This window comes from Bombina bombina, chromosome 4 (genome assembly GCF_027579735.1).
Source record: "Bombina bombina isolate aBomBom1 chromosome 4, aBomBom1.pri, whole genome shotgun sequence".
Taxonomy (NCBI): domain Eukaryota; kingdom Metazoa; phylum Chordata; class Amphibia; order Anura; family Bombinatoridae; genus Bombina; species Bombina bombina.
The window spans coordinates 261,506,046-261,524,703 of NC_069502.1; the positions used below are offsets into that span (position 1 = coordinate 261,506,046).

General features: G+C 39.0%; 1 protein-coding gene across 1 annotated transcript in view; it reads left to right on the forward strand.

Moving 5' to 3' along the window:
* The window catches only part of PROC (protein C, inactivator of coagulation factors Va and VIIIa), a 102,118-nt gene extending 84,229 nt beyond the window's left edge, over nucleotides 1-17,889 (forward strand). The window contains exon 9 of the mRNA XM_053709939.1: nucleotides 17,120-17,889. Within this exon, the coding sequence (XP_053565914.1) occupies nucleotides 17,120-17,745 (626 nt within the window). The 3' untranslated portion in view covers nucleotides 17,746-17,889. The remainder of the gene's footprint in view (nucleotides 1-17,119) is intronic.
* Nucleotides 17,890-18,658: the final 769 nt, after the last annotated feature.

Below are 18,658 nucleotides of genomic sequence, written 5' to 3' on the forward strand. Positions count from 1 at the left end.
TCTCAGGAGGCTGCTGTCCAGCAGTCTCATAGGCCAAGCGAATAACACTCCTCAACCACAAAGAAAGAGAAGTAGCCGTAGCTTTCTGACCCTTACGCTTCCCAGAAAAAACAACAAATAAAAAGAAGACTGGCGAAAACATTAGTCGCCTGTAAATAATATTTTTCAACGCACGAACCACATCCAGGTTGTGCAACAAACACTCCTTATGAGAAGAAGGATTAGGACACAAAGAAGGAACAACAATTTCTTGATTAATATTGCTATCCGAAACCACTTTGGAAAGGAAACCTAATGAAAAAGGAGATTCACACTGCTGCACTGAAAGCTCGAAACTCTCCAAGCCGAAGAAATAGCCACCAAAAACAAAACCTTCCAGGATAGTAACTTAATATCCAAAGAATGCATAGGCTCAAACGGAGCCTGTTGAAGAACTCTAAGAACCAAATTAAGACTCCAAGGAGGAGTAACAAACTTAAACATAGGCCAGATTCTAACTAGGGCCTGACAAAATGATTGAACATCTGGCACATTCGCCAGACGATTGTGTAACAAAATCGATAAAGCAGAAATTTGACCCTTCAAGGTACTAGCAGATAAACCCTTCTCCAGACCCTCCTGGAGAAAAGACAAAATCCTAGGAATTGTGACTCTACTCTAAGAGTAGCCTCTGGATTCACACCAATACAGATATTTATGCCATATCTTACAGTAAATCTTTCTAGTCACAGGCTTACAAGCTGAATCATAGTTTCAATAACCGACTCAGAAAAACCACGCTTAGATAATTTCAAGCGTTTAATCTCCAAGCAGTCAGCTTCAGAGAAACGAGATTTGGATGAAGGAAGGGCCTTTGAAGAAGAAAGTCCTCCCTTAACGGAAGTCTCCAAGGTGCAAGAGATGACATCTCCACAGATCTGCATACCAGAGCAATAAGAATCACCGACGCCCTCTCCTGTCTGATTCGAGCAATGACCTGTGTAAGAAGAGCAAACGGAGGAAAAACATACGCTAGACTGAAATTCCAAGGAACTGCCAGAGCATCTATCAGCACAGCCCGAGAATCCCTTGACCTCGACCCGTACCTTGGAAGCTTGGCATTCTGATGAGATGCCATGAGATCCAGCTCCAGCTGCCCCCACTTGAGAACCAAGCTAGAAAACACCTCCGGGAGAAGCTCCCACTGCCACGGATGAAACGTCTGTCTGTTCAAAAAATCTGCTTCCCAATTGTCCACCCCTGGAATATGGATCGCAGACAAACAGTAGTTGTGAGCCTCCGCCCACTGAATATTCTTGGCAACCTCTATCGTGGCCAAGGAACTCCGAGTTCCTCCCTGATGATTGATGTAAGCCACAGACGTTATGTTGTCCGACTGAAACCTGATAAACTTGGCTGAAGCTAACTGAGGCCATGCCAGAAGCGCATTGAAGATTGCCCTCAGTTCTAGGATATTCATGGGCAGAACCGACTCCTCCCGAGTCCATAGACCTTGAGCCTTCAATGAGCCCCAGACAGCTCCCCATCCCAGCAGGCTGGCATACGAGGTCACGATCACACAGGAAGGTCTCTGAAAGCAAGTTCCCTGGGAGAGAAGATCCTGAGACAACCACCACAGAAGAGAGTCCCTTGACACCTGATCCAGGACTATTCGTGGAGACAGATACACATAATCCCTGTTCCATTGACTCAACATGCATAACTGCAAAAGCCTGAGATGGTACAGAGCAAACAGAATGATGTCCATAGCTGACACCATCAGACCAATGACCTCCATACACTGAGCCACTGACGGCCGAAGAGAGGACTGAAGGGCAAGACAAGAATTGAAGATCTTTGTCTTTTTGGCCTCTGTCAGAAGAATCTTTATTGATAGAGAATCTATGATTGTTCCCAAGAACACCACCCTTGTAGATGGAATCAAGGAACTTTTTCCCAAATTCACCTTCCATCCGTGAGAATGCAGAAAAGACAACAACATCTCAGTGTGGGAGTTTGCTTGTTGAAAAGATGGCACCTGAACCAGAATATCATCCAGATATGGCGCCACAGCAACACCCCTCAATCGGAGCACCACTAGCAATGCTCCCAGAACCTTTGAGAAAATTCTGGGAGCTCTAGCAAGACCGAACGGAAGAGCCACAAACTGAAAGTGCCTGTCTAGGAAAGCAAATCTCAGAAACTTGTGATGGTCTCTGTGGATAGGAATATGTAGATACGCATCCTTCAGAGCTACCGTTGTCATGAATTGGCCCTCTTGAACCAACAAAAGAATGAAACGAACAGTGTCCATCTTGAAAGACGGAACTCTGAGGAACTTGTTTACGCTTTTGAGATCTAAAATTGGTCTGAAGGTTCCCTCCTTTTTGGGAACCACAAACAGATTGGAATAGAATCCCAGAACCTGCTCCTGAATTGGAACAGGAACTATCACTCCCATGTTGGAAAGATCCTGAACACAACGTAAGAACTCCTCTCTCTTTATCTGGTCTACAGATAACCTGGAGAGAAGGAACCTGTCCCTGGGAGGAAAAGTCTTTCGGCTGGATTACGAGTTTTGCGTTAGGAGCTATGCGGTGCTAACGTGCAGTTTTCTCTCACCGCTCACTTTCCTACAGCGCTGTTATTACAGGTTTTTACAAACCCGTCGTTAAAAGACAAGAAGTGAGCGTTGAGCAAAATTTTGCTCATTACCGCACTCCAATACCAGCGCTGCTTAAGTCAGCGGTGAGCTGGTCGTATGTGCTTGTGCACAATTTCCCCATAGGAATCAATGGGGAGAGCCGGCTGAGAAAAAGTCTAACACCTGCAAAAAAGCAGCGTAAAACTCACTAACGCAGCCCCATTGATTCCTATGGGGGGAATAAAACTTATGCCTACACCTAACATCCTAACATGAACCCCGAGTCTAAACACCCCTAATTTTATACTTATTAACCCCTAATCTGCCACCCCTGACATCGCCGCCACCTGCATTATATTTATTAACCCCTAATCTGCCGCTCCGGTCACCGCCGCCTCCTACATTATACTTATGAACCCCTAATCTGCTGCCCCCAACATCGCCGCCACCTACATTATATTTATTAACACTTAATCTGCCGCCCCCAATGTCGCTGCAACCTACCTACACTTATTAACCCCTAATCTGCCACCCCCAACATCACCGACACTATACTAAATATATTAACCCCTAAACCTAAGTATAACCCTAACACCCCCTAACTTAAATATAATTGAAATAAGTCTAAATACAATTCCTATCATTAACTACATTATTCCTATTTAAAACTAAATACTTACCTATAAAATAAACCCTAAGCTAGCTACAATATAACTAATAGTTACATTGTATCTAGCTTACAATTTATTTTTATTTTACTGGCAAGTTTGTATTTATTTTAACTAGGTAGAATAGTTATTAAATAGTTATTAACTATTTAATAACTACCTAGCTAAAATAAATACAAAAGTACCTGTAAAATAAAACCTAACCTAAGTTACAATAACACCTAACACTACACTATAATTAAATAAATGTACTAAATTAAATACAATTAAATAAAATAAATTAAATTAGCTAAAGTACAAAAACAAACAAACCCTAAATTACAGAAAATAATAAACAAATTACAGATATTTAAACTAACTACAACTAATCTAATAGCCCTATCAAAATAAAAAAAAGCCCCCCCAAAATAAAAAAAACCCTAGCCTAAACTAAGTAATCAGCTCTTTTACCTGTAAAAAAAAAAAATACAAACAACCTTCCCCAACAGTAAAACCCACCACCAACACAAACAACCCCCCAAATAAAATACTATCTAAAAAGAACTAAGCTCCCCATTGCCCTGAAAAGGGCATTTGGATGGGCATTGCCCTTAAAAGGGCAGTTAGCTCTTTTGCATGCCCAAAGTCCCTAACCGAAACGTCGCCGACACTATACTATATGTATTAACCCCTAAACCTAAGTCTAACCCTAACACCCCCTAACTTAAATATAATTGAAATAAGTCTAAATAAAATTTCTATCATTAACTACATTATTCCTAGACCAAGTCAACCTCCTAAAAATCACTGCATGTCCCTACAACAACAATCCCCACACTATCCACATCTCCCCCTCCCTTCTCTCATCCCCTATGCTGTCCTCTCATGAACTACTCTGTTTCCTTAGAAACACTTCCCCCTCCAATCAGCCAATAGGATTGAGCTCGCATTCTATTATAGGTAGTTTAGGTTAGGCTAGGGTTTTTTTATTTTGGGGGGGCTTTTTTTTATTTTGATAGGGCTATTAGATTAGGTGTAATTAGTTTAAATATCTGTAATTTGTTTTATTTTCTGTAATTTAGTGTTTGTTTTTTTTGTACTTTAGCTAATTTAATTTAATTTATTTAATTGTATTTAATTTAGTAAATTTATTTAATTATAGTGTGGTGTTAGTGTAACTTAGGTTAGGTTTTATTTTACAGGTACTTTTGTATTTATTTTAGCTAGGTAGTTATTAAATAGTTAATAACTATTTAATAACTGTTCTACCTAGTTAAAATAAATACAAAGTTGCCTGTAAAATAAAAATAGACCCTAAGCTAGCTATAATGTAACTATTAGTTACATTGTAGCTAGTTTAGGGTTTATTTTATAGGAAAGTATTTATTTTTAAATAGGAATAATTTAGGTAATTATAGTAATTTTATTTAGATTTATTTAAATTATATTTAAGTTAGGGGGTGTTAGGGTTAGAGGTTAATACATTTAGTATAGTGGCGGCGATGTTGGGGGCAGCAGATTAGGGGTTAATAAATGTAGGTAGGTGGCGGCGATGTTAGGGACGGCAGATTAGGGGTTAATAATATTTAACTAATGTTTGCGAGGCGGGAGTGCGGCGGTTTAGGGGTTAATATGTTTATTATAGTGTCGGCAACGTTGGGGCGGCAGATTAGGGGTTAATAAGTGTAGGTAGGTTGCGGCGACATCGGGGGCGGCAGATTAGGGGTTAATAAATATAATGTAGGTGGCGGCGATGTTGGGGGCAGCAGATTAGGGGTTCATAAATATAATGTAGGTGGCGGTGGTGTCCGGAGCGGCAGATTAGGGGTTAAAATTTTTATTTTACTGTTTGCCATGCGGGAGGGCCTCGGTTTAGAGGTTAATAGGTAGTTTATGGGTGTTAGTGTACTTTTTAGCACTTTAGTTATGTGCTTTATGCTACGGTGTTGTACCATAAAACTTAACTACTGACTTTTAAATGCGTTAGGACTCAGGGTAGGGTATACCACTCACTTTTTGGCCTCCCAGGACAGACTCGTAATACCGGTGCTATGGAAGTCCTATGAAAAAAGACTTTACAAAGTTTACGTAAGTCGTTTTGCGGTAATGCCAAAGAAGTGTGCGGTGCCCCAAAACCTGCAAGACTCGTAATAGCAGCGGGCGTAAAAAAGCAGTGTTAGGACCTGTTAACGCTGCTTTTTTACCTTAACGCGCAACTCTTAATCTAGCCGATCAATTCTAACTTGTAACCCTGGGACACGATGTCCACCACCCAAGGATCCGGGACATCTCGAAACCAAGCCTGAGCGAAAAAAGATTGTCTGCCCCCCACAAGATCCAATCCCGGATCAGGGGCAGACCCTTCATACTGACTTTAAGTCAGTAACAGGCTTCTTAGATTGCTTCCCCTTAGACCAAGACTGATTGGACCTCCAGGAGGACTTAGCGTGTTCCTGCTTGGAAGAGGAAGGGGAAGGCTTACCTGAAAAGTTTCGAAAGGAACGAAAATTACTCTGATGGCCCTTCTGCTTATTCCTCTTATCCTGAGGGAGAGAATGCCCCGTTCCTCCCGTAGTATCAGAAATAATCTCAGCTAAACCGTGCCCAAACAAGGTTTTACCCTTGTAAGGAATAGAAAGCTTAGACTTAGGGGACACATCCACAGATCAGGACTTCAACCATAGGGGCCTGCGCGCCAGAACAGCAAAGCCAGAAATATTTGCTCCCAACTTGATGACCTATAAAGAAGCATCCATAATAAAGGAATTAGCCAATTTAAGGGCCTTAATCCTATCCTGGAGTTCCTCAAGAGGAGTATCTGTCTGAAGAGCATCAGACAATGCATTAAACCAATATGCTGCTGCACTGGTGACAGTAGCAATACACACCGCAGGCTGCAATTGCAACCCCTGGTGAACATACATCCTTTTAAGTAATGCCTCCAACTTCTTATCCATAGGATCCATAAAAGAACAGCTATCCGGTTTTCGCGCCTTAGCTGACATTGGAATCAGGATACCTAATAGTCCGGCCACTGCCCTCCTCCATTTGGACTTACACACCTTATCTAAAAATCATAGTTTAGTGAGTGTATATCTCCTGTCCTCCATCAAAACAAACATAGCTAGGGCATGGAAGAAAGAACTACCCCTTAAATGGGGGGGGGGGGGGAGAGATTGTGGGTACAATGGCCTTTCTCTATACTATGGAAAAGGCCATATATCATGACCTGAATAAATCTGACTTATTTGAAATGGCATGGGCTGATTGGAAAGAGAAGTATGAAACCCTTTGGCGCCCATCTGCCATGACCCAAGACGTCTCCCCCACTACCTGATATGTTGCCTGACCATTCCTGTCTTACAGACTGTCTCTTTGGAGGAGACAGTCGGGATCTGTTTCCTACACCCCCATTCCTCTTTCTGCCCCCCCTTCCCTGCATCGCTTTTAAAAAACTATGATATTGTATTGAGCTTTCACTTGTTCTCTCATGCTTAAATGGTTTGATCACCAATTTATAATATCTGAAAATGTGGAGAACTGCTTAAATATCAATGTATTGTTGATAACTGTTATTGGACCACTGAGTCTGATCCTTTACTATGTGTCTATCTGTTTAGGGGTCCTGTGAGTCCCCAATTGTTATTTCTAACTCTCAAAAGAAATAAAAACATATTTAAATAAAAGAACAGCTATCCTCAATGGGAATAGTGGTCCTCTTAGCCAAGGTGGAAATTGCTCCTTTAACCTTGGGAACCGTCTGCCAAGACTCCTTGATAGAATCAGCAATTGGAAACATCTTCTTTAAAATTGGAGAAGGGGAAAAAGGAATCCCAGGCTTCTCCCACTCCTGTGCAATAATGTCTAATGCACGGTCTGGAACAGGAAATACCTCCACCGCAGAAGGAACGTCAAAATACTTATTTAGCTTACTAGCGTTCTTAGGAGTCACTACGACAGTCATGTCAGAGTCATCCAAGGTAGCCAAAACTTCCTTAAGAAACAAATGGAGGTGCTCTAGCTTAAACCTGAAAGATACAACTTCAGCATCAGAAGAAGGAATTACACTGTCAGAGTCGGAGATTTCACCCTCAGACGCTATAGAAGAATCTTCTTCCTCAGACTTATGGGAAGAAACATTTGTCATAGCCACAACTGAACCAGAAACCTTACTCACTGAATCCTAATACTTTCTCTTACGCTTCCCTTGCAGCAAAGGGAAAGCAGACAAAGGCATCTATTTATCAAGCCGTCAACCGCAAATACGCTGGAATTCCGCAGCGTAATTGTGGCGAGCTTGATTTACCTTAGTTATCAAAGCCTACAGACCGGCAAAAGTAGAATTTTGTGGCGTAACATATCATCCGCCGGTCTCAGTCCGACACAGATCGATGCTTACGTCACTACAGATGTTACGAATGCAAATTCGGCACTATCTGACTACTTTTGCTAGTTAACAAATGTCTACCAGGTACGCTCGGCACTATTCCGGCCCAGCGTACCTGGTTTTCAATCCGCCGCCCTGGAGGCCGCGGATGCCATAGGAATCAATGGGAGTCTGAAAGCAGCGAAAGCTTATGTCCGATATCCCATTGATTCCTATGGGAGAATAAAAGTTACGTTTACACCTAACACCCTAACATGTACCCCGAGTCTAAACACCCCTAATCTGCCGCCACATACATAATTTTATTAACCCCTAATCTGCTGCCCCGCCACCGCCGCCACCTACATAAAAGTATTAACCCCTATCCCGCCGCTCCCGGAGCCCCCCGCAACCAAATAAATGTATTAACTCCTAAACCTCCAGCCCCCCACATCGCCATAAACTAAATTAACCTATTAATCCCTAAACCTAACAACCCGCTAACTGTACATTAAATATTAACTCATCCCTATCTTATAATAAATTTAAACTTACCTTTAGATTTAAATTAAACTATATTAAACTATTAATTAATCTATCCTAACTGTTATACTAAAATTACATTAAACTATATTAAACTAATAATTAATCTATTAAGATAAAATAACAAGAAAGAGGCGCCAATGGTGCAGATCAAAAGGTATTTCAAAATATCAAACTTATGTGAACACTAGGTACTCACAATAGGAGGAGGCACTCAGTTGTGCCGGTAGACGCAGGCTGGGTTTTAACAGCAATCCAGCTGGCTGTGAAAGGCAGCAAAAGGTGGCAGCTCTCTATCAGCATCCGATGGAAGAAGATCTAAAAATGTAAGCAAGGATAGAGGCGCCTATGGTGCAGGTAAATGGTGGTACCATTACCCGTTTTAGGGGTTTATTTACACTCAATATATATATATATTTATTAATTTCTAGCCACCCATTATTATGTGGTGGTAGTATTCGCACGAGTAGGAGGTCACCTCCAAGTTTTATTTTAATTCACTTTCATCTCACATATATTGCATCTTTTGAGGCATTGGATGCATTAGTATGTGCAAATTTGTTGCATCTATTGAGGCATTGGATGCATCAATATGTGCAAAATTTTTGACGATATTTATTCACATATATATCACTTTTAAGGTTGTGGATGCAATCATACGAATAATTACATAGCACATTCATGGACACTAATATCACTGTACACGCCATGACACTTCGTTTTTAATTATAACTTTGAAACCCTTCACTCACATTATTATTTTATCCACATTATGTTCATATTCACACATTTGTATACATATCCCGCATTGACTACATTCTATGGAAGGATAGCTCCTTTTCAAACTGACACTACTCGGGGTCCGGCATAATAGAGCATGGTGTTTATTATTATTTTTTTTAAGTGACCAATAATGATCCTCGCCTCAATATTGTATCCGGTATTGGGACCAATGGGATACATTGTTTACAATCACCATGGAACATCCTATCATAGTGTAGCAACTAATACACTCCCTCGGTGGGCGTTTACTGTAGGTCAACACCGACGTCAGTAAAGATCAGGGGCACGCCTGCTATTAGCTTTTCTATTGGTAGCCCCACACACTAGCAATAACTGACGAATAATTTTGATTGACAGTCATATGGACGAATCATAAGCACTAAGCACAGGTATTTACTAACACACTTTGATTGACGGCTAGGACGCCCAATCAAAACATAGATTTGACGAATTTTCGTTATTATCAAATATCGGTCAGCATTTTATGATCATATGCCGAAATAGTTACATATACATATACAAATTCAAAGAAGCAGCCAGGTATTCAGTCATATCACAAGTCATTGTACTCTTATCGTAGTATTTTTATCATTACAGAAACATAGGGGCTGACCCATACTTGTTTGAGGGACATTGATTGGTTTATGGCTTGCTAATTGTTGGGGGAGGGATGTGGGTGTTTTAGAGTAGCATAGCCCTATTTAAGGAGTGAAAATTTGTGATTAAAAACATGCCTGATGAAACAGTTGTAACTGAGAAACGCGTCGCATGTATTCCTGATGTACCAGCTGTTTTTAACACTGTGATGAGTGGAATAACTTTTTTAATATGTTTTAAATAAATCCATTTTTTATTATACATCCACTCTCAGTGTTATTTTGGTACCACCTTGCTATGCTACTATAGAGTTCCTGCACTCTGACACCCACGAACCAGCCTTTCCACCCGGTTACAGCCAGCTGGATTGCTGCTAAAATCCAGCCTGCCTCTATAGGCACAAGTGAGTGCCTTCAATAAATGTGAGTACATTGTGTTAGAGTGGGCTATTAGCACTCATTGTACCACCATTTACCTGCACCATAGGCGCCTCTATCCTTGCTTACATTTTTAATAATTAATCTACCCTAACTGTTATACTAAAATTATATTAAACTAATAATTAACCTATTCTAACTATTATAATAAAATTACATTAAACTATATTAAATTAATAATTAATCCAACTTATCTTTTATACTAAAATTACATTAAACTAAAAAATAAATTAACTATATTATATATTTAAACCCCTAACCCTACTCAAATGATTTAAATCTACACTACAATTACAAAGTTACAAAAAACTAAGTTACAAAATATAACAAACACTAAGTTACACAAAAAAATAAACATTAAGTTACAAAAAATAAAAAATAAATTATCAAAGCTTTAAACTAATTACACCTAATTTAAGGGCCCTATGAAAATACCCCCCCCCAATAAAAAAAAACCCCTAGCCTACAATAAACTACAAATGACCCTTAAAAGAGCCTGGATGGGCATTGCCCTTTTAAAGGGAATTTAGCTCTATTGCAGCCCAAGTCCTAATCTAAAACTAAAACCCACTCAATAAATCCTTAAAAAAAACCCTAACACTAACCCCAGAAGATTTACTTACAGTTTTGAAGATCTGACATCCATCCTCCAAGAAGCCGGGAGATGTCCTCAACGAAGCGGCCAAAGTCTTCATCCAAGCCAGCAGAAGTCTTCATCCAGACGGCATCTTCTATCTTCATCCATCCGGCGCGGAGCGGCTCCATCTTCAAGACATCCGACGCGGAGCATCCTCTTCCTTCCAATGACTACCGACGAATGAAGGTTCCTTTAAATTACGTTATCCAAGATGGCGTCCCTTAGATTCCGATTGGCTGATAGAATTCTATCAGCCAATCGGAATTAAGGTTGAAAAAATCCTATTGGCTGTTGCAATCAGCCAATAGGATTGAGCTTTCATTCTATTGGCTGATCCAATCAGCCAATAGAATGCGAGCTCAATCCTATTGGCTGATTGCAACAGCCAATAGGATGAAAGCTCAATCCTATTGGCTGATTGCAACAGCCAATAAGATTTTTTCAACCTTAATTCCGATTGGCTGATAGAATTCTATCAGCCAATCGGAATCTAAGGGACGCCATCTTGGATGACATCACTTAAAGGAACCTTCATTCGTTGGTAGTCGTTGGAAGGAAGAGGATGCTCTGCGTCGGATGTCTTGAAGATGGAGCTGCTCCGCATCGGATGGATGAAGATAGAAGATGCCGTCTGGATGAAGACTTCTGCCCGTCTGGAGGACCACTTCGCCCGGCTTGGATGAAGACTTCTCCCGGTTTCATTGAGGACTTTGGCCTGGTTGGATGAAGACTTCTGCCGCTTCCTTGAGGATGGATGTCCGGTCTTCAGAACAGTAAATCAATCTTCAGGGGGTTAGTGTTTTTTAAGGGTGTATTGGGTGGGTTTTATTTTTAGGTTAGGGCTTTGGGCCGCAAAAGAGCTAACTGCCCTTTTAAGGGCAATGGGGAGCTTAGATTTTTTTAGTTAGTATTTTATTTGGGGGGTTGGTTGTGTGGGTGGTGGGTTTTACTGTTTGGGGGGGTTGGTTGTATTTTTTTTTTACAGGTAAAAGAGCGGATTACTTTGGGTCAATGCCCCGCAAAAGGCCCTTTTAAGGGCTATTGGTAGTTTAGTTTAGGCTAGGGGTTTTTATTATTTTGGGGGGGCTTTTTTTTATTTTGATTGGGCTATTAGATTAGGTGTAATCAGTTTAAATTTCTGTAATTTGTTTATTATTTTCTGTAATTTAGTGGGGGGGGGTTTGTACTTTAGCTAATTTAATTTATTTAATTGTATTTAATTTAGTAAATGTATTTAATTATAGTGTAGTGTTAGGTGTTATTTTAACTTAGGTTAGGTTTTATTTTACAGGTACTTTTGTATTTATTTTAGCTAGATAGTTATTAAATAGTTAATAACTATTTAATAACTATTCTACCTAGTTAAAATAAATACAAACTTGCCTGTAAAATAAAAATAAACCCTAAGATAGCTACAATGTAACTAATAGTTATATTGTAGCTAGCTTAGGGTTTATTTTACAGCTAAGTATTTAGTTTTAAATAGGAATAATTTATTTAATTGTAGCAATTTTATTTTGTTTTATTTAAATTATATTTAAGTTAGAGGGGGTTAGACTTAGGGTTACACTTAGGTTTATGGGTTAATAAATTTAATATAGTAGCGGCGACGTTGGGGGCGGCAGATTAGGGGTTAATAAATGTAGATAGGTTTCGGCGATGTTAGGGACAGCAGATTAGGGGTTAATAAAATTTAACTAGTGTTTGCGAGGTGGGAGTGTGGCGGTTTAGGGGTAATATATTTATTACAGTCGCGGCGATGTCCGGTCGGCAGATTAGGGGTTAAAAACTTTAAGTGTTTGCGATGTGGGGGGGGGCTCGGTTTAGGGGTTAATAGGTAGTTTATGGGTGTTAGTGTACTTTGTAGCACTTTAGTTAAGAGTTTTATGTTACGGCGTTAGCCCATAAAACTCTTAACTACTGACTTTTAAATGTGGTAGGAGTCTTGACAGGAGAGGGTCAACCGCTCACTTCTTCCAAGACTCGTAATACCGGTGTTAGGCAAATCCCATTAAAAAGATAGGATACGCAATTTACGTAAGGGGATTTGCTGTAAGCTCGAGTCACGGAAGAAAAGTGAGCGGTACACCTGTACCTGACAGACTCGTAATACCAGCGGGCGTTAAAAAGCAGCGTTGGGACCTCTAAACGCTGCTTTTTAAGGCTAACGCAAGACTCGTAATCTAGCCGTTAGTTATTAATAGTAGGTTTTATTTAGATTTATTTAGATTATATTTAAGTTAGGGGTGTTAGGGTTAGATTTAGGGGTTAATAAATTTAATATAGTGGCGGCGACATTGGGGACGGCAGATTAGGGGTTAATAAAATAATGTAGGTGGCAGTGGGCTCCGGGAGTGGCAGGATAGGGGTTAATACGTTTATTAGAGTGGCGGTGGGCTCCGGGAGCGGCAGGATAGGGGTTAATACTTTTATTAGAGTGGCGTGGGCTCCGGGAATGGCGGTTTAGGGGTTAATAACTTTATTTAGTTGCGGCGGGGTCAGTGAGCAGTGGGATAGGGGTAGAACAGTGTAGTATAGTGTGGGTGTTTGGTGACAGTATACCAATAAAGCTGGGAAAAAGCTGAATAGCAGCAAAATCGATGACTGTCAGTTAACAACAGTCCACTGCATCCTGCAGGGCCTCTTGATCCATCTTTACTCAAAAATTAACAAAAAGTAAAAGAAAAGCCTTAAATAAACTTTTTTGTCACCTTAAACGTTAATTGCAAAAAAGTTCCTGTTCCATTAAAATTTAAAGTAACGCTTTTATATTTTGTGCAGAGCAATTATAAAAAATAAATAACTTAGGCAACCTTTACACCTCAGCAAGCCCCGCTGGCAAACCGGAGCAACTACAAGAACGATCCGGACTCAATCCCTCCAGACAGTAAAACATCCACTCACACAGACCACAGAGCCGCACTAAAAATCCTTCAGGCACTCTGGAAATACAGAGAGGAAAGCGCGCAATACGTTGCCGCCTCCGACAAGCCCTGCCCATCGTGGGCATACTGTACTAAACCTCCTGGCCAGCATTACTCCTACTATGGAGAAAACAGTCGCCGAGAGTAGAAACACTCATCTACAGAGCCACAAAAAAACGGAACACACCACTGAGCCCCTATGTTAAAATAAACCTAACGTCCCAGTGCCCTGCACAGTTGCCCTACAAAATCCTGTTCACCAAACAGGAAAAGAGTAGACACATCCCATATAAAAACAGTAGTAACTGTTAAAGTGCCAATCATTTTTTAACATAAAAAATAAACGTAGTACTTACCATAAAATTAATCTGCCCGGCAGCAGGACAGCACATAAAGTTTGAGAGGCATACTCCTCACATGGACCTGTAGAAAATAAAGAAAGACTGTATAAACCTACACAGGCTTTCAAAATAGGGCAGCAACAAACTGTTTGAGAGGCACAGTGGGGATTATACCCCACAAGTTCCCAATGCTTAAAAGCCACCACTGCTCTACTGAAGAGACTGACATGGACTACGGCTTAACCCCAGAAAAAGATAAGCGCAAACCTGCTCTGCTTTAAAATAACAAACTCTTGATTGAAGAAATTATTTCAGACACCTAAACTTTACCACCTCCTTGCAACTATTACAGGCAAAGAGAATGACTGGGGTTTGTGGGTAGGGAAGTGATATTTAACAGCTTTGCTGTGGTGCTCTTTGCCTCCTCCTGCTGGTCAGGAGTGATATTCCCAACAGTAATTATGATGATCCGTGTCATTAGAAAGAAATATACAGTTACACTCATATTAACACTATCTGATAAAAATGAGTCAAATAAATATTAATAAAAAATCATAAAAAGGTATATGGTCATGTGTTTGACTGCAAAACACTATAATACATATATATGTATTTTCTAAATAATAAATCAATAATAATATTTAGTAATGTGTTTTACTGTGTATTTACTGTAAATATTTAAAAATCCAATGTTCTTAACATATAGGACAATTTTATTTTTATTGTAAATACTAGAGATGTGCAGACCAAAAAAATTCATTTTGGATATTGGAGGAATTTATTCCCCCTGAATACGGTGGCTGCACTATTCAGTTTTCATTCTGTTTTAAAAATCAAATTTTCGGTAAACATTTACATTTGTAAATAAATGTAAATGTTTTAAAGCTAGAGGTGAAAAGTTCACCTGTAGCTACAAATACTTATCTTAACGCTCTCTGGAGAGTGCGCTAACCCGATCATCTTTTTGCCACAGCCCGGCTGCACTAAAACCTTACTTAATGCTCTCTGTTCACAGGACCTGCACTAACTTTAGTCTGTCAAGAATAGGTTAGCGCGCTCTTCAGTAAGTATTTAATCCTTAAAACATTGTTTTAAAGGAAACAAGTGAATACTGACAAATTTTGTCAGTATTTTTGGTTTTCTTTCATTTTTGATGGTGTATTCATTCGGATTTTTGTTTTCATCTCTGAAAATGTAAATCCCATTTTTGTGACGAATGTGTATTCATCCAAAAATGAATGCACATCTCTAGTAAATACATATTTCTATATATATCTATAAATACCTATACCTATAGGTATATATAACTATTTTACATTAACATTACCATATATATAAATAAATATAAATTTAATAATAAAAATTAAAAAAAATTTCTATGTGAAGAACATAGGAATGTAAAAAATGTATAACGTGCTTCGGGGTTCGCAATGTAGGTCTAACAAGGTGTCGGGTAAAAATGTAGTACTCTTTAGGCGTATTCCTGAAATATAAAATATAAAAAATATTAATAATAATTCTTGAAAATTATTAAAGGGGCAGTAAACCTAAACATTAATGCTATATAATTCTGCAAATAGTGCAGAACTATAAAACATTAATTTAGTGCCAACTTTATACTTCAAAGTATTTGAAAGATTTTTAATGCCAAAGTAGAAATTTGTAGAACGCCTTTCCTGGCTCTACTGAGCGGGTCTGGTCTTTTCAGAAGCGCATTGCGGCACGCTGTCTAGTCAGAGCAGGGTGGGAGCGAACTACAGTGAGTATAATGGTACGATCAGGCAGGCTGTGACTAGACAGCGTGCCGCGATGCGCTTCTGAGAAAAACAGACCCGCTCAGTAGAGCCAGGAGCGGCGTTCTACAAATTTCTACTTTGGCATTAAAAATCTTTAAAATACTTGGAAGTATAAAGTTGGCACTAAATTAATGTTATATAGTTCTGCACTATGTGCAGAATTATATAACATTATTGTTTAGGTTTACTTCCCCTTTAAAGATACTGTAACATATTCTAAATAATCCATAAAAAGAATATATATATATATATATAATTTTTTTTTTTACAGTATCTATAATAATTTGTAATTAATATATTTTTTTTATTTTTTATATTTTTCAATAACACGTTTTAAGATTACCCTGAAGCACAGTACGCATAGTTTGCATTCCTTTGTTCTTCATATAGATTTTTTTTTATTTGTATTTTTAAATACATATTTCTTTATATATCTGACAATGTTAATGTAAAATAGATATGTATACCTATATATCTATAAGAATAGATAAACAGGTATAGGTATATACAGTACATATAAATATAAAAATATGTATTAAAAATAAAAATTACACATTCCTGTATGTGGAGAACATTAAAATGTGAAAAATTAACAACTCCTGTCTGGTTAGTGTGCGAGCGATAAGGATTTTTCATCTACGCTCTCCATTGAAGTCTATAGGGCGAATAGCGCAGTCGCAATATTCAAACTCCTAAAGTTAGCGCGTTGGGTTTGATCGTGCAAAAAACATTCAGTTTCGAAATGTAATACGCCTGCTATCTTGCACACACAAAAAGATTACTTCTAGCAAAATTTACGCTTGAGCGGGAGAGCTAAATATTGTGCCAATTGTGATTTAGCCATTAGTGTTTAAAGGGACAGTCTACTCCAGAATTGTTTTATTTTTTTTTAATTCTGATAATCTCTTGATTACCCGTTCCCAAGTTTTAAATAACCAACACGGTTATGTTAATATGCTTTTTACCTTTGTGATTACCTTGTATCTAACCCTCTGCAGACCACCCCCTTATTTCAGTTCTTTTGACAGACTTGCATTTTAGCCAATCAGTGCGCTCTCATAAGTAACTCCACGGGCGTAAGCACAATGTTATCTATATGGCACACATGAACTAATGCCCTCTAACAAAGCAAATTTGCTGATAAAAGGGAATTGGAAAGTTGTTTAAACTTGCATGCCCTATCTAAATCATGAAAGTTTAATTTGGACTAAACTGTCCCTTGATTGTAACTTCAAACATTTTTTATTACAATATTAAACTGTTTAATGTCCATTCTAATTCTCTATATTGAATAAAATACAGTATGGGATAATTAGACCACATTCACGATAACATATTAATAGAGTAGAATGCTGGAAAAATGTATTTCTAAACAGTGATGCACTGTATCCATGTCTTTATTTTTTTGTATCTTTAACAATTTAGGAGAATATGACCGACGCAGACTAGAGGACACAGAGCTGCAAACATCTGTTACTCAGATTATTATGCATCCTGAATACAACACCCAGAAAACTGACAATGACATTGCCTTACTACGCCTTGCACAGCCAGTTGTGTATAACAAGTATATCCTGCCCATCTGCCTTCCTAGTTTTGGGCTTGCTGAAAGAAATCTGACCTTGGAGGGTACTAAAGTGGTAGTGACAGGCTGGGGCGCCCTACATGAAGCAACCCGCAACCGTTCCCAAATCCTCAGCTACATTCAGATCCCACTAGTGTCTTATGGTCTTTGTGCTCAAGTCATGAACAATGATCTATCAGACAATATGCTATGTGCAGGTCAGCTTGGTGACATCCAGGATGCTTGTCGTGGGGACAGTGGTGGGCCAATGGTTACCAAGTTTGGTGGCTCTTGGTTTCTAGTTGGTTTGGTGAGCTGGGGGGAGGGTTGTGGAAGGGCTAATAACTTTGGAATATACACCAAGGTCAGTCGTTACCTAGAATGGATCAGTCAGCAGATGGCAAGTGCCGAAGCCGCAGCCCAAGTGGCAGATGCTCAAAACCAAGAGAAACAAAAATCCAACAAATCACTGAAGATTAAACCTTAGAAAACAAAGATGTTGATTGTAAATCCTAGTTACACCAACAATTAAACAAAATCTTTAATGCATATGCTGTCATGATAAGGTTACCTTTCTTTATTATATTAAGAAGTGTTGAAATGACAATAAAATATATACAGTGACTCACAACTTGTTTCTGTTGTTTAGCTGTTCCAGTCCAGAATATCATTAGGAGGAACTCAAAAAAGTACATTGATCCTTCTGCTTAAGAGCTGCAGTGCTTGTGGCTCCCAAACAAAACTTTACTAATATCTTTAAGCTGTTTACATGGGTTAAACACATAAAACCAAATAAAATTATTTAGAAACGTTTATCTAATGAATCTTTTTTTAAATTCTTTTAAGGGATTGTGATCGACCCCTAGAGTCAGTAATGCAAAAATAACATGAATAACATGCAATTCCTGCTTTACAACCCTATTTCTCAAACATCTAAAAAGTTTTTGTTATTTCTTACATACAATATTGAGATATATATTGAATGTGTTCCAGAATATTTGATGTCCCTTCAGATCATTTTCTGACTAGTAGTGTACAGTGCCAGATTGCCCTGCAGGATACTTAGACTTTTCCGGGTGGGCCACTGTTGCCAGAGGGCCACATCCTTAGTAAGGGAGGTCACAGAGTGAGGCTTTTGCACATACGCAGCACATTTCTTCAAGGCTGCTTTGCTCAACAAGGATGTGAAAAGAGGCCCTAGGCAAGGTAGGGGGGCTTGTGGTGGAGCCAGGGGGGTGCGGATCTGATTTCCCAGTCTGGCCCTGAAGGTGTAGTTCATTTTATGGGATCAACATTTCTAAGTCTCATTTAACCTGATCTTTTATATGTACTTAGTACTAGAGAGGATCATTCAATCATAAACTAATGCAAAAATAATAAAAAAAATGTGTTATTCGTTG